We start from the raw sequence: 19,580 nt of genomic DNA on the forward strand, positions 1-19,580 counted from the left end.
GGGTAGTAAAGGAGGGTGAGGGACTGTTTGTGTTGTTGCCTGGCTGCGGAGGAGGAGGATTGGGAGGGAGGAGGGTGGAGGGAGAGGAGAAGAAAAGGCAGGGATGGAGAGGATGGGACGGGGCAGAGCGGAAGAGAAAGAGGAGGGACAGATGGGTCCGTGTGGATCACAACCTTTCATTAAAACACAATCTGCTAGAATACAATTTCATCCTCTCCACATCAACATGCAAGCATACACACCTACCCCCAATTCACACAACATGCATCTGTATTCCAGTGTACAGTGTGTTTGTGTTTGTGTGGGTGTGTGTGTGTGTGTGTGTTGTGGGGGTTGGCCTTTGTTGTTGTGAATTGGATTACTCCACTTCCCCAACACCCACCGTTAGTCACCAGAGGAATCCAAAGCCACTACTACTGATCTCCTCCCTCCACATTGTCTCTCGCAGCCTTGGACGAGCTTCAACCGGTGTTTTAGCCGGAGGGGGTTTGACACGGGATTAGAGTGGGGTCAGCCCCGGACTGTAGAGCAGGACTCTGTGAAATACTGCCAGAACCTGGTTTGTTTTGGACAATACACAGTTTAATCGTATACACTTCCTGTGCTTTTAAACTTGGCTTTGAACAGAGGGACTATATCTTGCCTGTGAGGTGACCTACTATATTGATTTGTGCTGAATTGTTTAGATTCAGTTGAATGACCGAAATATCCATATGAATAACATTGGCCTGGTGCAGCTTCTCAAATGTACAGATGCATTGCTTTTCTCTGCATTATATTACGTTTCTCATCACATTAAACAATGAACATTTTAAAATAAGGCTTGGAATATTTGTGATTTTTTCATTTCATTATTTTTTTTATTTTTTTTTTGACATTTATTAACAAACAATTAATTCATTTGAAAGTATGAAAGGATTACTGGAATAGTTTGATGTTTGGATGCGAGTAAGATGAGAAGTTCAATGTCACTCACATATGTTAGCTCAGAGACAGCTAAGCATAAAACCGGGCTCTGTCTAAAGAGAATACATCCACCTACTAGCACCTCTAAAACTAACATTTGTATGTGTAATTTGTTTCATTTTTGACCAAAATCAAAGTGTAAACCCATTGAGGTTTCACCAGAGTGCTGGACTATTTCTTGGTGAGGCCCAGGGTAGTCATTTCTTCAGTCTTTATGAGAAGTTAAGATAACCTTGCTCCAGCTTAATACCGAACAGACAGATTTGTATATACTGTTCTGTACATGGTGAGCCAAGTTCAATCACGTAGAAAAACATATTGCTGTGTGCTCCAATGTCCTGTGAAAGTACTTTTAAAGCAAGAAACCTTGAGCCTGGTCACCTCGCACTTCAGCAAAATAAACCTTGCACAGATGTGAATCGTGCAAGTGAATCAAATATGTTTTGTTGTTCTTGATATTTCATTTCTGCTCTGGTCTGAGGTGATACAGAGGAGAGTCCACTTGTTCCTATAATATTAGAGACTGACCTGTCCATCTGGGATTACTCGCATGGCAGTCCACAAAAAGCCCCAGCAGCAGACAGACCCTCTCATTAGACATCATGAAATACGATAGCAGTAGCCTCTGTGTTTGGCTACTATTAAACAACATTGCGTTTTGTTAGCATTTTTTTTCTGGTTTTCTTTTTACAGCAAATCAATTACGGATATTCTATGCAAATGAATGCAAATGTGGTCTGCCTCTGCTCTTTAGAAAGGGGACAGTTCCTTCACTTTGCCAGAAGGTCAACATGCACATGCATATATACATGATTAATGAAATGAGACGTGCTGATGTGTCCAGTCAGAAGTGATGTGACAATACTTTCAGACAGTGTGCGGGGTGCCAAAGGTTTTGGGTAGATGCCATCTTTGGATTTTAAGAAGCAGCCTGGGACGATGTTTTTTTTGCTGCACACGCTGCGATCGCTGCTGTCGTGCTTTGCATGAATCGGTTCATCTATGACTCGTATTGGGACACACAAACCCCCCTCCCCCATCCACTCCACTCCTGCTATAAACCCTGCTGTTTTCTTATTCCATCCTGGTTTCATTTACCTCTACTACAGATCCTTCCTTACCTCTCCCCCCCCCCCCCCCCCCCCCCCTTATAGCTCATTCTTCTCTTCTTGTTCTCCCTCCTGTGGTATCTCTCCCTCTTTTCCTCCTCCTCCTTCTTGTCTCTCGACCCCCCTCCACCTCTTTTGTTGAATTCAGACAGGCTATTTATATCTTTCTGCCTGGCTGCCTCACCTCCCACTCCCTTAACAAGGTTGGCTTTTATTGTTTTTGCGCGTGTGTATGCTCACTCGGACAGTGCGTTGAAGTGTCTGTAAATGTATCACAATCAATTGGGGTGTTTGTTGTGTGAACCCTTGTTGTTGTGTGTATGGTTTTATGAGTTTGTATTGGCCTTTTGTATACGAGTGTGAATTCCAAGCTGTTCATGTTTACAATGACTTGTTTCTTTTTCTGTTCATTTGTGTGAGTGTGTGTGTGTGTGTGTGTGTGTGTGTGTGTGTGTGTGTGTGTGCCTAAGGGGGGGGGGGGGTCTCTGATCTTAGGCAGCAGTGAGCTCACTAATCAGACCAGAGAGATCATCAGCCATTAGCATCAAACCATCAGAGCTGCATGAGCAGAGATGCAGAGCTAACACTTTGTTTTGTTGTGTGGCAAGATGAGGATACTGCTGTCCCATCCTCACAGCAGCAGCATGGGAATCAGCAGGGGCAATGGTTTCTTGTCTTTTGGTTTATTTATTCATCTATTTTTTTATTTATTTACATCTCTTTGTTTATTGATAGGTGGTGTGCATTTCTGCGAAAAATAAAATGTGTATGTCATCATTTTTATACACTTTTAATTCCTTGCATGCAATGAATCTTCTCTAGAAAAGCGTGTGTGTGTGTGGGTGTGTCATATTGTGGATATGTGCTGCTGTAGGGCTCATCTGATAATCCAGTTTTGATGTATCACTGCTCGTGTGTTACATTTTAAGCACTGCATCTGTCATTGTGAGGGTGTGAACGCATGTTAGGAAGATATCTTGTTTTCTGTCTGGGGATCACAGTTTATCTGGATGTTTACCTTCTTTCACACAACGCTGAAAAGGCAAGAGATTAGTTAGGCTAAAAGACTCAGATCTTTCCTCTGTGTGACAGACCAAACATGTAAAACAGAAATATGATTATAAAAAGGAGCTATCCATTATGTCAACCCTTGAATCCTAATCGAATGGAAATCGGTTAATTTGCTGCAAAATCTAGAGAAAAACCTGCTTAGTGTCGACTGCTTTGGCGTTTGCAGCTCTCTCCCTAATCAAAAATGGCCTTGCTCTTTGCACTGTCAAACTTTGAGTCGGAAAGCCCCGTAATTGGCCTAATAGCAGCTCTTTGCATTATTCATCTGAAATTTGACTGACTTCAGTTTTTCAGAACGCTCCAGTCGGATACATAAAAAAGTATTAAAACAGATTTTTCCCGACAGAATTTCTCTGCAGTCATGCATCATGGGTAAACTCTTAAGACAACGATTGTCCCTGATGGGAGTTATTAAACAAGATATAATGAAATAATACCAGTTGGGATGTCCTTGAATGGATGTTTAATCACAAACCAATTTACTAGTCCTCTGGGACAATTAATGCAGAACGTTCATATTTCCTGCAACATTTGTGTCATAATAAATGACTGCAAAGCTGTGCACAAGCCAAGGTCAACACTTGGCTTTCATCAGCATTTCTTGACTTGCAGTAAATGGCGTTTTCCCAGGCGACTTTGCTCTCCAGTCATCCATATGGGCTGTGCTGCACCTCACAGCCGGTTGTTGGAAAAGAGCTCCTCTGACAGTTTGTCTGGGCGTGCAGAGCTGGCACTCTAAATATGGAAACAACGGCTATCAGCAACAGCCGGCGTCAAACCCTGCATCACTCGTGAAGAACAAAGAAAAGGATTGATCCAGAGAGGTCTCCAGATGTACTTTATCTCGGGTGTGGACACGGGAATATTGGGATTTTACAGGGAACGGTCACTAGTAGTTTTGTTTTCTGTTATTGGTGTTTGTTCATTCTGTGTAATGCATGTGAGAAAGGAAATGTGTGTGCGCAGTATAAGTTTGTACATTGAGTATATATATCTTGCCTACAATACAGTATGTGCTGTTCCCTGTGGTGCAGTAGTGCTGTCAAAAAAAGGTCTCTAAGGCATTCCCTAATAGAGAAAAAGCTGCCTTTCACTGCGCTTTTAAATTCACATTCACCCCTTACAGTACCACTCTATTTTATTTTATTGAAATACCCAGATACAGTGTCTCCTTACATACCAGCTGTGTGGGGGAAAGATACATAATTTACATTTTAATGGATGAAAGTACTGCATTTCCACTTAGTTGCTCTCAGCAGACTTAACACAGAGCCATGACGGGGTTGTCAGGAGAGTCTAACAAGAAAAGCTGAATATGCTAAATATAATCTGGGAATCTGTCTGCGGCGTTCACCTCTTGTTCCTCACTTTATGAAATGGCACTCCCACGCTGTCTCTTGTTTGGCATTTTATACAACACATCAAGCTGTGTAAAGGTGCCACCACATTAATGCTTGAGATACAATTATCTATAAAGATTGAACATTATGCTGTGAAAGGTTATTAATGGGTTTGCAACTAGCCATTTCTTTTTCAATATAAAATAATAATGTTATAAAAAAAAAAGACATACACCAATGGAAAAATGTTATGCCGCCGGTGATGTTTCAAATTACTTATATTGTTCAGCCAAAAGTCCAAAACCCAAATATATTCAATTGACATTTATATTAAATGGAGAAAAGCAACCGGTCCTCACATTTTAGACAAATGCAAAGCTAAGATTTTTAAGCAATGCTGATGGACAACCTGTAATTGTTTGCTGCTGTCCCTTACATGACCCATGTTCATTTCGTCACATTTGACAATCCCCATCCTGGGAGAAGGCAGGTTGTCACCTTTATGTCATGTACAAAGTCTCTGCCGCCATTTTAACTATAACACAGTAACATCTGACACGCAGAGCAACGTGGACTATTGTTTTAAGAAGTAGATTTATTTAGCCTTTGAAGCACAGTGTTGTGACCAAAGAGACGCTGTAGTGTGTGTGTGTGTGTGTGTGTGTGTCTCTACCGCCTGTCAGACAGAGATCTGTGTTTTTATTGTGCCCTGCCAAACGTCCTCTCACACAGACATTGCAGGTGACAGGGCAAAAAAACAGCACAGTTGGCATTGTTGGAATATATTAGTGTCACTATCATTTCAGAAACCAGAAGTAAACAATATCTGTTGCCTACACAGAGAGTGGACAAACAAGGCTCGTCGTTAACCATGGTCAATACTTGATTTGATCCAGTACTAGCTATACTCCTGGTTTAAGGCCAAGAGGTTTAATGTATTAGAATATATATATGATTTAACACTGACAACCACGGCTTTGCCTTGAGTTTGATATTAGAGCAATACATCAAAAACCACAGCGTTGTCATATTTCCAGTCCTGTCAGCTTCTAAAACACTTTTTTTGGGATATTTATTCAATGCTTTTTTATCACCTTCTAAATGTAATACAACCTGCAGCAGCTCTCCTCTCTCTGTACAGCATGATAAGAGAAAAGCATCCTTTCATGTCCATCTCTGCGGCATTGTTTTATTTTTAATGACATGGTCAACTTTGAAGGAGATAATTATTCAATTAACATCGAAGAGTGGCAGAGAGAAAGAATGTAATTACCATTTCAATAACAGCAAAATGGATTCCCTGCATTCTCTTCTTCTGCTGCTTTCTAAAAAGAAACAGGCTCTCTGACATGTGAACGTGCGGGTGAGCATTTGACTGACAGCTGGTAAATTATGTCATTAGCATCCTCTTTGGTAAATGGAGCAGCGGCTACAGTCGATTGGTTGGTAATTTGCTACGGCTGATGCGTTGCCGATGATGGATGGTAGGGCGACTCCGGGGAAAGAGGAACTGCCCAACTGTCCCGTTTGAGGAGAGAGTGAGAGGAGGAGGAGGAGAGTGAGGGTGGAGGAGTCTGTGTGGCCAGCTCTTCATTACGTGTACTAGATGGCTCATGAGACAGCGTTTAATTACTTTCGCTGACACTTGCTCCGCTGTCTAGCTTCCTGTCCAACGAGTTACAAAAAAGTGTAATGGCCTGTTGTCTCGAACAGCTTAGTGTGAGAGGGAATGGACAGACAGACAGAAATAAAGGTGTACAAGATAGAAGAGATAAATCTTGGATCAACTGCTCTGACGATAGACAATTCTGCGTGTAGATCATTTTTAGTGCAGCTGAGATGACTGCGGGACAAACTGAACCTACATTTGTTCCAGCGCTGACGTCATCCCACCTCTATGAAGGTGCTCTCTGAGCAATCAGCGGATGAAAAAGGAGGATGAACATAAAATATTCATATTGCCCCTCTGCCCTGTTTTGAAAGGACCATGTGTTCATATTAAATGTGATGAATATTCGCGCTGTTAATTAGCATGAGTGCAGCCACATGGGCCAACAGAATTGTTTTCCTGCCGGAGACATGACTGCAAACAAGGCATATTAATGAACAATCCCCTGGGACCGCTCTGCTGAAACACCAGGGCTGGAGAAGCAAGCTGCCAGTGACAATTTCATCAAATAATTCAAAGTTTACTGCTATTTTTATGATTTCACGGGAGAATTGTGTTGATTTGGGGTACAGCAAATGGTTGACAAAGCTTATTGGTTATCCAATTTTCTTTATTTTTAAATAGCTAAGGGGGAAAGTGTCCCTACTACACACCCTAACAGACTATTTGTAATCCTAATGGGGAAATAAATTAATTTGAGACTTAATTATCAGGATAGTAGGAGGGTGTATGTGTGTGAAAATGTTTGATGGGCAACTCTGTGAAAGTTGTGATTCAAATTAGTGGGCAGGAGTGATGAATCTCTCGTAGCATGATTGCAAGCTGTGGCTTCATCCGTTTCTCTGCTCATTTTTCACCTCAAACATGAGGAGGAGGGGAGACTGAAAATGTCAGTACTGGAAGTTGTACATTTTTCGGATTCCTAGACACCCGTTTCTCCCTAAAACATGGCAGTCATCTTAAATATGTTCCTTGCTGTTTCAGCTGGGGGAGAAATGGACAGCTGTTTTTATGGATGGATGAACTGTTATAACGATGGAAGCAAAAAGCTTACAAGAATAATACATCTTCCTCCTATATAAATGGTTAGGAAAGCCTACACCTAAACTCAGAGTCTTGACACATAGTCAGAATAAGTGTCGACCCAGAAAAAGACCAGGGCTTCATTTTTAACAACCAAGATCAACTTTTTTCTATCACTGGTGTTCTGCATCAATGTAAATGCCAGTTAATATTAGCGTCACCTTGAAAATACTTAATGTAGTCAATCAGACTACTAAAAATCTGAACTCTATAAGTGATTAGTTCCCTGTTTGTTAGAACATACACTGTGATTACTTCTGCTGAACATATTTTCTTTCCGAAAGATAATCCCTGCATTAAATTATGTAATCAGTTTTTTATTCCAGTTTTTTTTGTTGTGGTGGGGGCTGAGTGTTAACTTCAGGGCTTATCAGATATAGAGTTAGAAAAATAGGGTAAATCCTTTTTGTAGCGCTCTCACTGTTCAGCGGCAGCATCTTAAACGGGGAATTTGAGTCCAGAGCACTTAATGCATTTTTTCCACCGCGTTTGTGCTGCTGATTCAAGAGGATTATCCTCAATCCCCTTTGTCGTCCTGGGTTTCGGGTGCCAAGTTTGTGCTGTTCATATTTCACATTTTTGGCAGCTCCAATCTTCTATTTTTAACGTACATTTCACACCGCTTGCTCAATCTGACGAGTGCTAGTTCAGAGGTTAGCAAGTTGATGAGTAATAGCCTTGCAGTAAACACAAACGGAACCATTAATATTACATAAGACTGTGTTTGTGATCTTGGCTCTCTGGGTTTTGGCATGGTTGTTAAAGAGGCCCTATTATGCTCTTTTGGGTTTTCCATTTCCTGTAATGTGTTATATAGGTTGTTGTACATGTAAATGCTCTGCAAAGGCTCAAATCCCAAAGTTACTTCCAGAGAAGTACTCACTTCCCCCCCTGCCTGAAACGCCTCCATTGGACACTTGCACTTCTATCGGCTAGCACTCCAACACATTGTACGGGACATCTCTAAGCAGTTGGCCAATCGCAACAGAGCCGACCAGCTAACCAATCAGATCAGACTGGGCTCTGGTTTCAGACAGAGGGTGAAAAGAGGTGCTGCAGCACAGGCAGTATGAGAAAAATAAAGAGCTTTTTGAACATTAAAGCATGGAGACATGTCACAGTAGAATCACAAAATACAAATATAAACCTGAAAATGAGAATAATATGGCCCCTTTAAGCTGGATGTGCCCAAATGAAACCCAATTGTAAAGAACAGGAGAACACGGCACCTATAAAGAAAGTCCAAAAACATAAATGCAAACACTCTTATTGCGTGTCATTGGAATAGAGTCAACATGTATTGTGAGAAAGTGTTTGCAGAGGCTGAGAATACTCAAGCATTTAATCAACAAGGCAAACGGAGAAAAGATACACAATAGAGTGAAATCATCGAGCAATGTCAAGAGTCTCTTTCTTCACCTCGGTATGATCCAGTGAATCGGCCTCTGCAGGCCCGGAGGAGGCTGCTAACGAGGCTGATCTATATTCAGGGATCCTTGTCACGTCTACCTTCACATCTGCACAAACTGGAACAGCGCTGCTCAGAGATGTTATGACGCCAAGTCAACTTCATTTTCTAAGTCAAATATCACTACTGTGTCTCAGAAGGACAAGCCCTCGTCTATCCAAACTCTGTAAAGCTGTGCTGAGTTTTGAGAGGAAACCACTGTGACAGGTGGAATTCTGTTGTTTGAACAATTTCTGCACATTAGGAGTTATGTTTGCTCCCGGTGAAGTCCCCGGTCTGTGGGCTGAACACCTCCACAAATAGAGAATCTATTTTTGAGTCATATTACTGGTACATTTCAAATTATGCAGGCTGCAAAACTGAATGAAAGCTGCTGTCACTGAATATTTCATTTTAGAGCTCACTTCCCTGACGCTCAGGTTTATGTGTAGAAGGATGAAGAGATGTTATACTTAGATAGGAATTAGTGCTTTATTAACTGTGAGGAAATCAAGTTGATAAAGCAGCTCAAACTGGGGTTTTAAGGTGTTCAAATGCTGTTCAGTTTAGGCTCTTGGTTTTGTCACAATTTGTTGTCTATTAATTATTGATAACTATTAAAATATTTATCAGATTCAACAGGAGAATGTCAAATACAAATCCCCTTAGCTGACCACTAATGTATTACTTTTATATGTGGATAAGTTTAGGTGATATCTTCTTTCAGTACGAGCCTGTGGTCCATGATAGTCGATAGGATTGATATTGTTGGCTCACTGCTGATGATGATTTGATTTTCTCACACACAGTTCTGTGTGTAGACTTTAATTATCTTCTGACAGCCACGCGTACGCGGCAGGCTAATTGATGTAGACATGCATGAAGTGTTTTATGTTTGTGGAGTGCTTTCCTATTGTAGTGTTGCCTCCGCTGATCACAAAGTCCCCTCGAGTGGGATTGATGACTTGGAACAGCACTCATGTCATGCTTCTGCAGCCACAGCCAGACTAATGGTATTAGCTAGCTGGGGTATTATAGGCAAGTTCTGTCATGCGTCTCACTGATCCGTGATACTGGGGCTAACAGTTGACTAGCTACCGTTGAATTATTCTGCTTGGCTCTTTTCCTCCCAAGGCTCAGTGCACCAGACTGGATTATAGACTTAAGTGTCAAAAAAAGAAATTAATCCTGTCGGGGACTGACGAAAAGTTTATAGCTTCCCCTGACTCCCTAAAAACAGGAGTTTTGATTTCCTGACTGTACTGACTTTGTCTTCACACGCACTTACACTCCTTCTTCATCCTGTATGGCTCCTGCATCCATGATGATCTCACCTTCCCTCCTCTTCTTCTCTGCAGGTAATGCAGGTGGTGAGGGAGCAGATCATGAGAGCACTCACTCTGAAGCCTAATTCCCTGGACCAGTTCAAGAGTCGCCTGCAGAACCTGAGCTACACAGAGATCCTGAAGATACGCCAGTCGGAAAGGATGAATCAGGAAGACTTCCAGTCCCGGCCCATCCTGTGAGTCAAGTATACGAATAGTGTGATGTTGATACATTTATTAGAGGGTGGTGGTCCGAACTGTCCCGCATATCTTTGTTGGGAAAATGGTAAAATATTGCTGCTACTTAAAGGAGGATAAGGGGGATCTATTGACAGAATTCATTATAATAGGCCTATTCATTATTTAGTTTTGATGTGTTTACTCACCTGAAGATAAGATTACGTTTGGTGTTAGTAGTAGTTCTCCAAAGTGCTTTGAAAAGGAGATGTGGGTGTTAATTAGTTGGTAACAATCTGTCACAAACTGCCCCTTTAATATGAATAGATCGACTTCAATTGTATTCAGGCATACTGTAGGTCTTACAGCTTTAGAGGAAAATACACTCTGAACCCAAAGAAAAGTCAGACCTTTTCTGTAGAGTTGCTCGGTGATATTCCCTAATCAGACTCAAATGAGGACATGATTTGCTTCTTCAAAAAAAGAGCCGTGGTCATTAATGCGCTTGTAATTGCTTCTTTTTTTTCTCTCTTTCATTTGTCAACCAAATGCCAGCTAATGGCACAAAGCCAGTTGCACCTGCGCTCTCCTCTCATGATTGAAAATATGCAGTAAATTCAAATCTTCTGCAAATGGCATTCCCAGTGAATACACCCATTAACGACCCTCCAGCTCACTAAGCATGGAGAACTGTTCTGTAATAGATCATCCATGGACTGATCATGGATGCAGAGCTTGTAATGGAGAACATTGTTTTGTCCTGCCTGCATTTAATGGAGTAGATGGCACTATTGGAAAATCGTTTCACAGAGAGAGCTTGTCCCTCTGAACAGTAATCAATGTTGAGCCACGGGCTTATTTAATCGATATTGGAAGGATAGAGACCAAACTTTAGCAGCCAATTAATCCTATTGGAGAAAAGCAGAACAAAAGCGACAGGAGTTGCAGAGAAAACGAATTATGTAGTTATCTCATTCACATTCAGAGTTAGCTTCAAAGTTTTATTATGTATTAAACACTGTATTTCATGTGTTGACTAGGGAAAACAAGCAGAATTTAACAAGTTTACACTCAATCTATGGCTAAATTAGCTCCTTAAATAAAAAAAAAAGCACATTTAAACAATGTTTTACAGAATGACTGTGGAAAGCATTGAACATCACAGGCTAACGAGTCTTTCTTTAACGGCGTGAGACTACCCGAGGGTGGAATTTTCCTCTCATCAACACACTCATGACTTGTAAACATAATGACTGTGTCAGACTGCAGATTTAAAGGGGCACTGTGCTAAAGGTGCTGCCAGATTTCTGCCATCAATTATTGCAGAGAATGACTTTAGACATCAAAAGAAGGTGAAGAGGAACTATTATGGCTTCAGATCAAAGCTGTGTCTCCAGTAGAGTCTTTTTTATTTTATACCATGTTGACTTTTTCAGATATTGATGCTTTATGTGGAAAGTTTTGGATGTACTGAAAGTTGCTTACACAAACAAATTAAATGGACCTCACATAATCCATGCAGCAGGTCATCTCAGAACTGCTGACGAAACACTTGTGAGAAAATACTAATACACAATTTAATTTGAATGCAGTCCCCAGAAAATCAGGATGAAAAGTGGTTTTAAAATAAAACGCAATTGATCCTCTTCTCCACCTGTGCTGGAATAATGTATTGATATACTGTGAGGTACTGTGAGTTTGTAATAAGCTGTGAATGCCTCACTTGCATTTAATCATTTAAACACCGTATACCAACCAGAGTGCTTCCTTATTACAACTCTACCTCAACCCTTTAATTCAAGTCTATTTGATTTTCTGCATTAGCCGGAAATAATCAGTTTAAACTGAAACTGGAGCTACGTCCTTAACAAGACCATCCGAAACTATCCGACAATAACAATCTCAATCAGAAGGATAGCATATGAGGCAGTAAAGCCGAGCGATCATCATCCGTCCTTCCTGCGGTGAGCCACGCCTTACCCACAAGCTGATCTTTAAAAGATGCACGAGTGAAGGTCCGACCGCAGATCAATGTAATGACTGGAGTCACTGATGAGGCAAATACACAGCGAGGGTGAGACAGATGAAAGGAGGTGAGAGCAGATGGGCCTGAAGGACAGGGGCAAGAGAAAGAAGGACAGAAGCACTTTGAAACACCAGCAAGGCAAAATATAACAAAACATTGAAATGCATAGAGTAGAAAATCCGATAACCAAAAATCTGCATATTTCTAAAGAAAAGAAAAAGGGTAAATTGAAAGAGAAAAGACTCGAGTATAATGATGAGAAATACGGATGAGGAGCAGCACAGCTCGGGTAGATAATATACATAATTCATGTTGACCAGTGCTCCATATTCATACGCAACACAGACATACATACGTAAAGAAGCATGAATAAATGACAGGGAGAGTTGAGGCAGCCCAGATTCCCACTGATCAGCCTTTTGGGACGTTAGGTGACATATTTTCTCAGTGTGTACATGTGCATGCATATGTATATCTGCCTGTTTGGCATTCTCTGATCCCTCCTGACAGCCGCAATCCAGTTTTCTTTGTCACATAAATATTGTATGCTGCCGGAAAAGTCAGGAAATCTCAAAGAATTCACTTCTTGATCCGAGAGGATTTTGCACCTTGCTGTGCTTTCCACATTTGGATGGGCGTGATTTAAAGATTATAGAGATTGTTCCTAAATCATGTGTTCCTTTTCTGTTTCTCTGAAGGGAGCTGAGGGAGAAGATCCAGCCCGAGATCATGGAGCTGATCAAACAGCAGAGGCTCAACAGGTTGTGTGACGGGACCTGCTTCAGGAAAATCAGTAGTCGCAGGAGGCAAGGTGAGACCCACATCACTCACACACACACACACTTATACATCCAGGGATCATAACTGCGCAGGCATCGTAACTCCCATCTCTCTCTGCTGTTTTCACAAGGCCAATCCTTCTGTTTGTTCTACATCCGTCCTCTGCAGCGCCACTCGTCGCCTTATTCCCTTTGCTTTATAACAAAATCCCAAAGGAAATGTGTATCACAGGAGATCTTTGAGGCTCTGGGCTGCTGAGGATCTGCTGTCATGATGGTTCACATTAAATTCTTCTGGCTCCATCAGCCTCTGAGGTAGAGACATAGAGTGACACGCTGCCTCTTTTAATAAAAAAGGCATTCAGAAACGCCGTCTCAGAGGCACAAACACAAGTCTTCCTCTCTGTTCGCCCCTGCATACACAGATATATGGCATGCAAAGAAATGAAAAAGATACAGAGGCAAGAACAGGGCGGGCATACTTACACAATTGTCACGATACATTTTAGAGAAAGCTTTAAGAGAATAATTCAAATACGGACAAAAGAGCAGACTTTGTAACCCTTAATGCAGTTTTCAAGGTGTAAGGTATGAATATAATAAAGCAGTAAATGTTTTTGCTGAGATTGAAAACAAGTTGGCTATTATTGGAATGGTGCATGTCGAAGGCTGACCGTGTATTTTCAGAAGATCCCATGTGTGCCATTTTATGTTGGAAGCAAATTTATTGCGCATTTATGTACAGACTTAAAGGTGGGGTAGGTAATTTTGGAGAAACCAGCTCGAGTGCGCTAGAATTTGAAAATACACAACCGGAGAAAATCTGCCACTTCCTTACAGAGCCCCTCCTCCAACACACACGAACGCGCACATGACCAATGAGGGCACGAGATAAGTTTGTGCACAGATGGAAGGCTGACAGGCAGGTAGGCCATCCAGTTACTTTAGCCGGGCCGGCTAAAATGATTGGTCGTGCTTTTTACAGTACTAAGGCTTCCACAGATGACTTTTTTTTAATGGATTTTTTGTCAAAGCACTTCAGATATTCATTGCTATCGGGATGTTAAGAGCATTCCATTGAATATAACAACAAGTATATCTCGAGCCGGTTTCTCAAACTTACCTACCCTACCTTTAATTTGATTAAGTGTAAGAATTTATGGTATTCCTTCTTTGTGATGCAGGGGACAAGTAAGGAAGAAAGATAGAAAGTGAAAACAAAGCAGCCACATAGGACCGTATTTGAATCGTTTAATATTTCATATTTGCTGCCACTGAAAGAAAGGAGGGGGGGAGGGAGAGTAGTATCTAACATGTATAACACACTTTTCCTCGGTCAAAGAGGATTTAATTCAGTTGAGACCTGATCCCTTCACTCTTCTGTCCTCCCTCTTGCTTCACCCCTCTCTGTTTACATATAGAAATGCTTGGAATAAAGAAAGAAAGAGTGACAGGCACAGGTTGTGAGACGGTTTGTTTTGTATTGCGTTACTGTCATCAGCGTCCCCACAGGAACTGTACTTTCAAAAAGACAACATGAGAACAACCAGGTGGAGTTTTTCCCCAACACATTCAAAACCTGATCACAATTTGTCTTGGCAGCTGTCATCCAGATGTTGTCAAAGCTAGATTACCGAAACAAAAAGCTGAAAAGAAAGTACAGAACAAAGGATTTGAAAAGATGTTACAGGACAGATGTTCAGGTAGAAAGCATCGCCCCGATCCAGTATCTTTACTGCATGCAGTCGGCTGATTTACTCTTGTCTGCATTTACAACAGACATGCTGAGAATAGTCTCAAATTACCATATCACGCTTATTACTTTTCAGATCCTAGATTCCTTGTCAGAGGAATGGAGGACACAGGCACATATGCACGCACTAGCACACATACTAAACACAGGAATAAAAGCATTATCCATTCAGAAGCAGTACACTCGCACACGCAGTCGTATATAAAGCAGTTCACGAACCTCCCTGGATTTAATTTAGCACGGTAGCCTGTAGGGTTACTCTGGCTTTAATCTGCTGCAACAGCCCGCTGACTGTAGGAGAGTCTGCCTGCTACAGCTGAAGCTCTCTCTCCTTCTGAGGACTCTCGAAGGAGTCAAGGACGTGGCGTTTCTTCAAGACCCTTTATTTTTTTGGTCCACTTTTTCTCCGTGTGCATGTGTGAATGTATACAGGCTTCCTTCATCTGTTCCCCTGACTCTCTCTTCCCATACATGTCTATAGTCTCCTCCCTCTCCTCTGTTATATGCAGCACATCCATGCACTGACAATGTGAAGAGAACATTGTCTTGCAGAACATCAAAGGCATCCCTTAGCAATTCAATTTTCCCTTAGGGTTCACAACTACAGTAAGACATTAAATCAAAAGCAGGGTTTGCATAAATCATGCTGAAACTTGGTTTAGATTAATTTGGTCCCGTCTCTTCTACTCAGATACTTTCCCATTACTTCTTAATCTACTGTAATGTGTCTCGTCCTATCTTTTTGTACATACATAAAATGTGCTCCAATTCTCCCTTCCCCTCTCCTTCTCTAAAGTCTCCTTATGCATCTTCTACAACTATTTCAAAGTCCTCCAGCCTGCAGGGACTCAAGTACCTCCATCAAATATTAATTTGGCTGACTTCAGCGCAGACGACTCTTCTCTCTACGTTTCAAAGTGCTAGTCTGCCCATTAAAGTGGATGCTTCTCTCTAAAAGCTCAGGTTGATGATGTTTTCAAGTTCTAAAGAAGGGGACTACCTGTACAGACTTTTAAGTGCACAGTGCTTGGGGGCTCTGGAGAGCTTACCTTGTATAAATGCTGCATCAAAGCAAGAGACAATCTGGATATTTTTGCTGTATTAGATAAAGACAATTGCAGTTTAAATGATACACAACTGAAATTGAAGCGCCCCTCCCTTCACGTCTCTATCCGCTCCCCGTGGACGGCTGCCACTCTGCACCAGCCTGGCACCGACAACTGTCTATTTTCAGCAATTAGGATTTGGACTGTACCGCCCTGTACTCTCCAGCCAGAACCTCCCAGTCTGTGCCCACTCTCTGCCAGCTCAGATCCATGCCGACCTTGGCAGGGAGTGACTTAAGAACACCAGGCAGGCGCAGAGGCTGGCGATAGAGCGGCGCTTTACAGAAACAGCTGGTAGTTACAGGCGGCTGGAGGATTACACACCACACCAGCCAAGAGAAACACACACTCCATCAGCAATTATGTATTTGTTAGCTTTTGATGTTTCAATTTTGTCTAGCCTTTAACAAAACCTGAGCATAAGAATGTTATAAGTCCCTATCATGAAGTATCCAATTGCGTTATGTAGTGACACAATTGTTTAGGCACTGAAGTATTTGTTAGTCTTATAACTACATGTGTTACATTAATAATACAGCCAGGCCAACTCTTACCTCACAGAGTTGTAGGCTCCTTAGTGCTTTACTTAGCCTCACAGCCTCTAAAATCGTCATATTTCCTTCCTTGTCTTTTGACCCAGTGCAACATTGTATATGGCAACTGTCTTTTTTTCATAAATGATCTCAGTCAAAGTAGGTATTTCCTGTAGGTAGAGTAGTGATTTAGGGCCTCTATTGTGAAACCTTGAACCTGTTTGATTTTCATCTTTTAAACAAAGCATTGTATCCGCTCACAGTTGCAGTTTGCCGCATTTGAGCCGGAGAAAGAAACCCTGGAAGTGTTTGTCCTGTGATCTCGTCTTGAGTGCGTTGATTGTTGTTGAATGAAAGTGATGAAGACAAACTGTCTGTATTGTTGCCCATCAAGATCCCTCCCTCATGCAGAGCATTACGGCCCATCTGTGGAGTTTCCTCAAGGCTGTTTTCTCTTCTCTTTGTTTTAGTCACACATTCTTTGCCAATGCTAATTTACTTCGTCGATGACTCATGCAATCCCATATGATGTCTAAAGCCAGCTGCTGACTTATTTAATAACTCTCTCTCTCACCCTCTCCTCCCTCTCTGTTCACTCCCCTCCGTCTTCCTTTCCCCCTTCTTGTTTCCTAGATAAGTTTTGGTATTGCCGTCTGTCTCCGAACCATAAAGTCCTGCACTATGGAGATTTGGAAGAGAGCCCTCAGGGTGAAGTGCCCCACGACTCTTTACAGGACAAACGTGAGTATCAAGGCGAATTTATATTGTTGTCCTTACCCACATTTGTGACACAGTATGTATTTTTATTGCATTATTACATTATTTATTCAAATCTCTATCCTCACATTGACACTGACGGCTGGCTATAAGTGTCAGTGTTAACATCTCTTTCACTTGAAAGCACAATGACAGATCAGGGGAGAATCATAACTTTTAAACACTTGAATACAAATTCAGCCACTCATCTGAGAGGACACAGTTGTCACATGGATGTTGTTGTTGTTGTTGTTGTTGTTGCTGTTGTTGTGAACACACTTCTGTCCTCTTTGCAGTGCCTGTGGCTGATATCAAAGCTGTTATCACCGGCAAAGACTGTCCTCACATGAAGGAGAAGGGAGCCCTGAAGCAAAACAAGGTGTGTGTTTGTGTGTTTGTGTGCACACGCGTAGGTGGGTGGGTGTGTATCCAGGCGAGAGAAGATGTTTCTTAGTGCGCGAGAGTTGCATAACATGATGTCAGTTACATAATTTTGCTTTGGGAAATAACACAATAACTCTCAGCACAGAGAGACGTATCCATCAGTGGCATTGTATAAAACAACGTTCAGAGAGAAGCCCTTTCAGCTGCAGAAACAAATCACACAAGAGTGGCCAAAAACACGCCGCCATCTTTTTCTTTGCTGTTTAAATTTGAAAGTAGCACACGGCCCTGCCCTCTGTAGTGCCTTAACCAAGATGAAAGAGCCATCGTGCCTCTGTTTACACATCAGCCATTCCTCTCCTGCACTTTGCCTCTGCAAACCTTCGCCCCCCCCCCCCCACCCACGGGACTCTGATATATTGGATCTTGGATAAATAGCCTTGAAGACAAAGGAGAATGCCTCCCCCTGCTTTGTCTCCTTTATTACCTTGTCGATAAGCGAAGGGGAATGACCGGAGGGGGGTCTGCTGGCCGTCAGGCAGGCCTGTCCCAGCCTGGTGAATGAGAACACAAGTACATTTCATTACTCACTGTTACAAGGCCAGCCAAAGTCACCTCTACGGGAACAGAGCAACGCTGGCAGGTGGACCATCTGTGGGACACTGAGGGGGCAAGCAGTGTTTTCCGACTGTCTCCAAATGTCTTCAAAATGTATTGGTCAAAGGCTGTTCTTAGATTAACATTATACTATTTTCAAATTATTCCATATATCTCCCCCCTTCTGTGCCTCAAGGCATACGTGTTGTTTAGTTAACTTGTGCATTGACCTGGAAGTGCAGTTTGTCCTCTGTGCGGCATTTTGCATCTAATTACTGAAGCACATCATTCCGCTTTATGCAAGGTACATGCATTCAAAGAGAGGATTACCCAAAGGAATGGAGGATGTGTGATAGCTATGGATGATTGCATGTTCTGCTGTATTTACTAATGTTCAAGCTATTTGCAGTGAGCACGATTTGAGTGGAAAATCCTCAGCATCTAAAAAGCAAGTACAGATTTGTGAAGCGCTATCAAAATGAGGCTTTGTTGGGGAATAGTAGATTTCATTAGGCAGTATTTAACTGACAACTCAATACTAGTAGAGAAGCCACTGCAAGGTAGAATGTTGCACTAAATGAGTTCATAAACAACAAATTGTGGTTAAAAACAGCATTTATAAACAAGCACAATATACGTTTTATTGCACCAAATGAAGACCTCTGAGGCCATAAACTTGATCTGCAAGGCACCATGCACTTATTTCATTTACAAAAGTGGACTTGGTTGCAGTTGTGTTGTGACTGAAGCAACACTAGCATTTGTCTTGGGGTTATAATGTCATGCAAATTAAAATATCTTAACAACTATTACAGCAGTTGTCAAGAAATGTGGATGAACTGGAATCATTTTAGTGATCGTCTGACTTGTAAATGTTAATTTGACTAATACTTTGTTACAATAAATGCAAAACTGTTTGTTTATGGTGCTAATTTACTAATGTGACTAACTAAGATGGTGAACATTGTACCTGCCTAAAATAAGAAAGGTTAGCGTTGTCACGTATATTGAGTAAAAGATGTCCAAATGAGTGTTTCATCATTAAAGCCTATCCTTTTTGAGACTCCTGATCTGAGACAAACCCCCCCACTGAACCACGTCTTTGAAGCCCTCCCTCACAAATTGCACCCGGGCTGCAGTGCCAGTCTCTTAATGTGTAATTACCTTCTGCCGTAGTAAATCAGACGTTAATTTCACTCAGATTGCGAGCAAGCATTTAATGAATTGCTTCCTTGTTTACAAATGTGTCTCTCAGTTTACCTGTTCTGTCCTCGCAACTGCATTCAATTTATTTCCTACAGTAGACCAAAGTAGACTTTGAGGAAAATCTCATCACAGCACATCATATTCCCAGCCTCCCCAGACATTTTGCAATATCGTATATCTGAGAGCCCCAGGTGTTTCACTCTTTGAGTTTTACCTCGCTGATACCCGATGAGTTGATGTGCAGCTGATGTAT

The 19,580-nt window shown here is 41.7% G+C and overlaps 1 protein-coding gene across 3 annotated transcripts in view; it reads left to right on the forward strand.

Annotated features, from left to right (window-relative positions):
* The window catches only part of elmo1 (engulfment and cell motility 1 (ced-12 homolog, C. elegans)), a 93,047-nt gene that overhangs the window by 70,418 nt on the left and 3,049 nt on the right, over window positions 1-19,580 (forward strand). For all 3 annotated transcript variants that reach the window (XM_034124474.1, XM_034124473.1, XM_034124475.1), the window contains exons 17-20: window positions 10,044-10,207; window positions 12,912-13,024; window positions 17,018-17,125; window positions 17,437-17,519. In XM_034124474.1, coding sequence (XP_033980365.1) covers window positions 10,044-10,207; window positions 12,912-13,024; window positions 17,018-17,125; window positions 17,437-17,519 — 468 coding nt within the window. The remainder of the gene's footprint in view (window positions 1-10,043; window positions 10,208-12,911; window positions 13,025-17,017; window positions 17,126-17,436; window positions 17,520-19,580) is intronic.

Source organism: Trematomus bernacchii, unplaced genomic scaffold, assembly GCF_902827165.1.
Source record: "Trematomus bernacchii unplaced genomic scaffold, fTreBer1.1, whole genome shotgun sequence".
In the NCBI taxonomy this organism is placed as follows: Eukaryota; Metazoa; Chordata; class Actinopteri; order Perciformes; family Nototheniidae; genus Trematomus; species Trematomus bernacchii.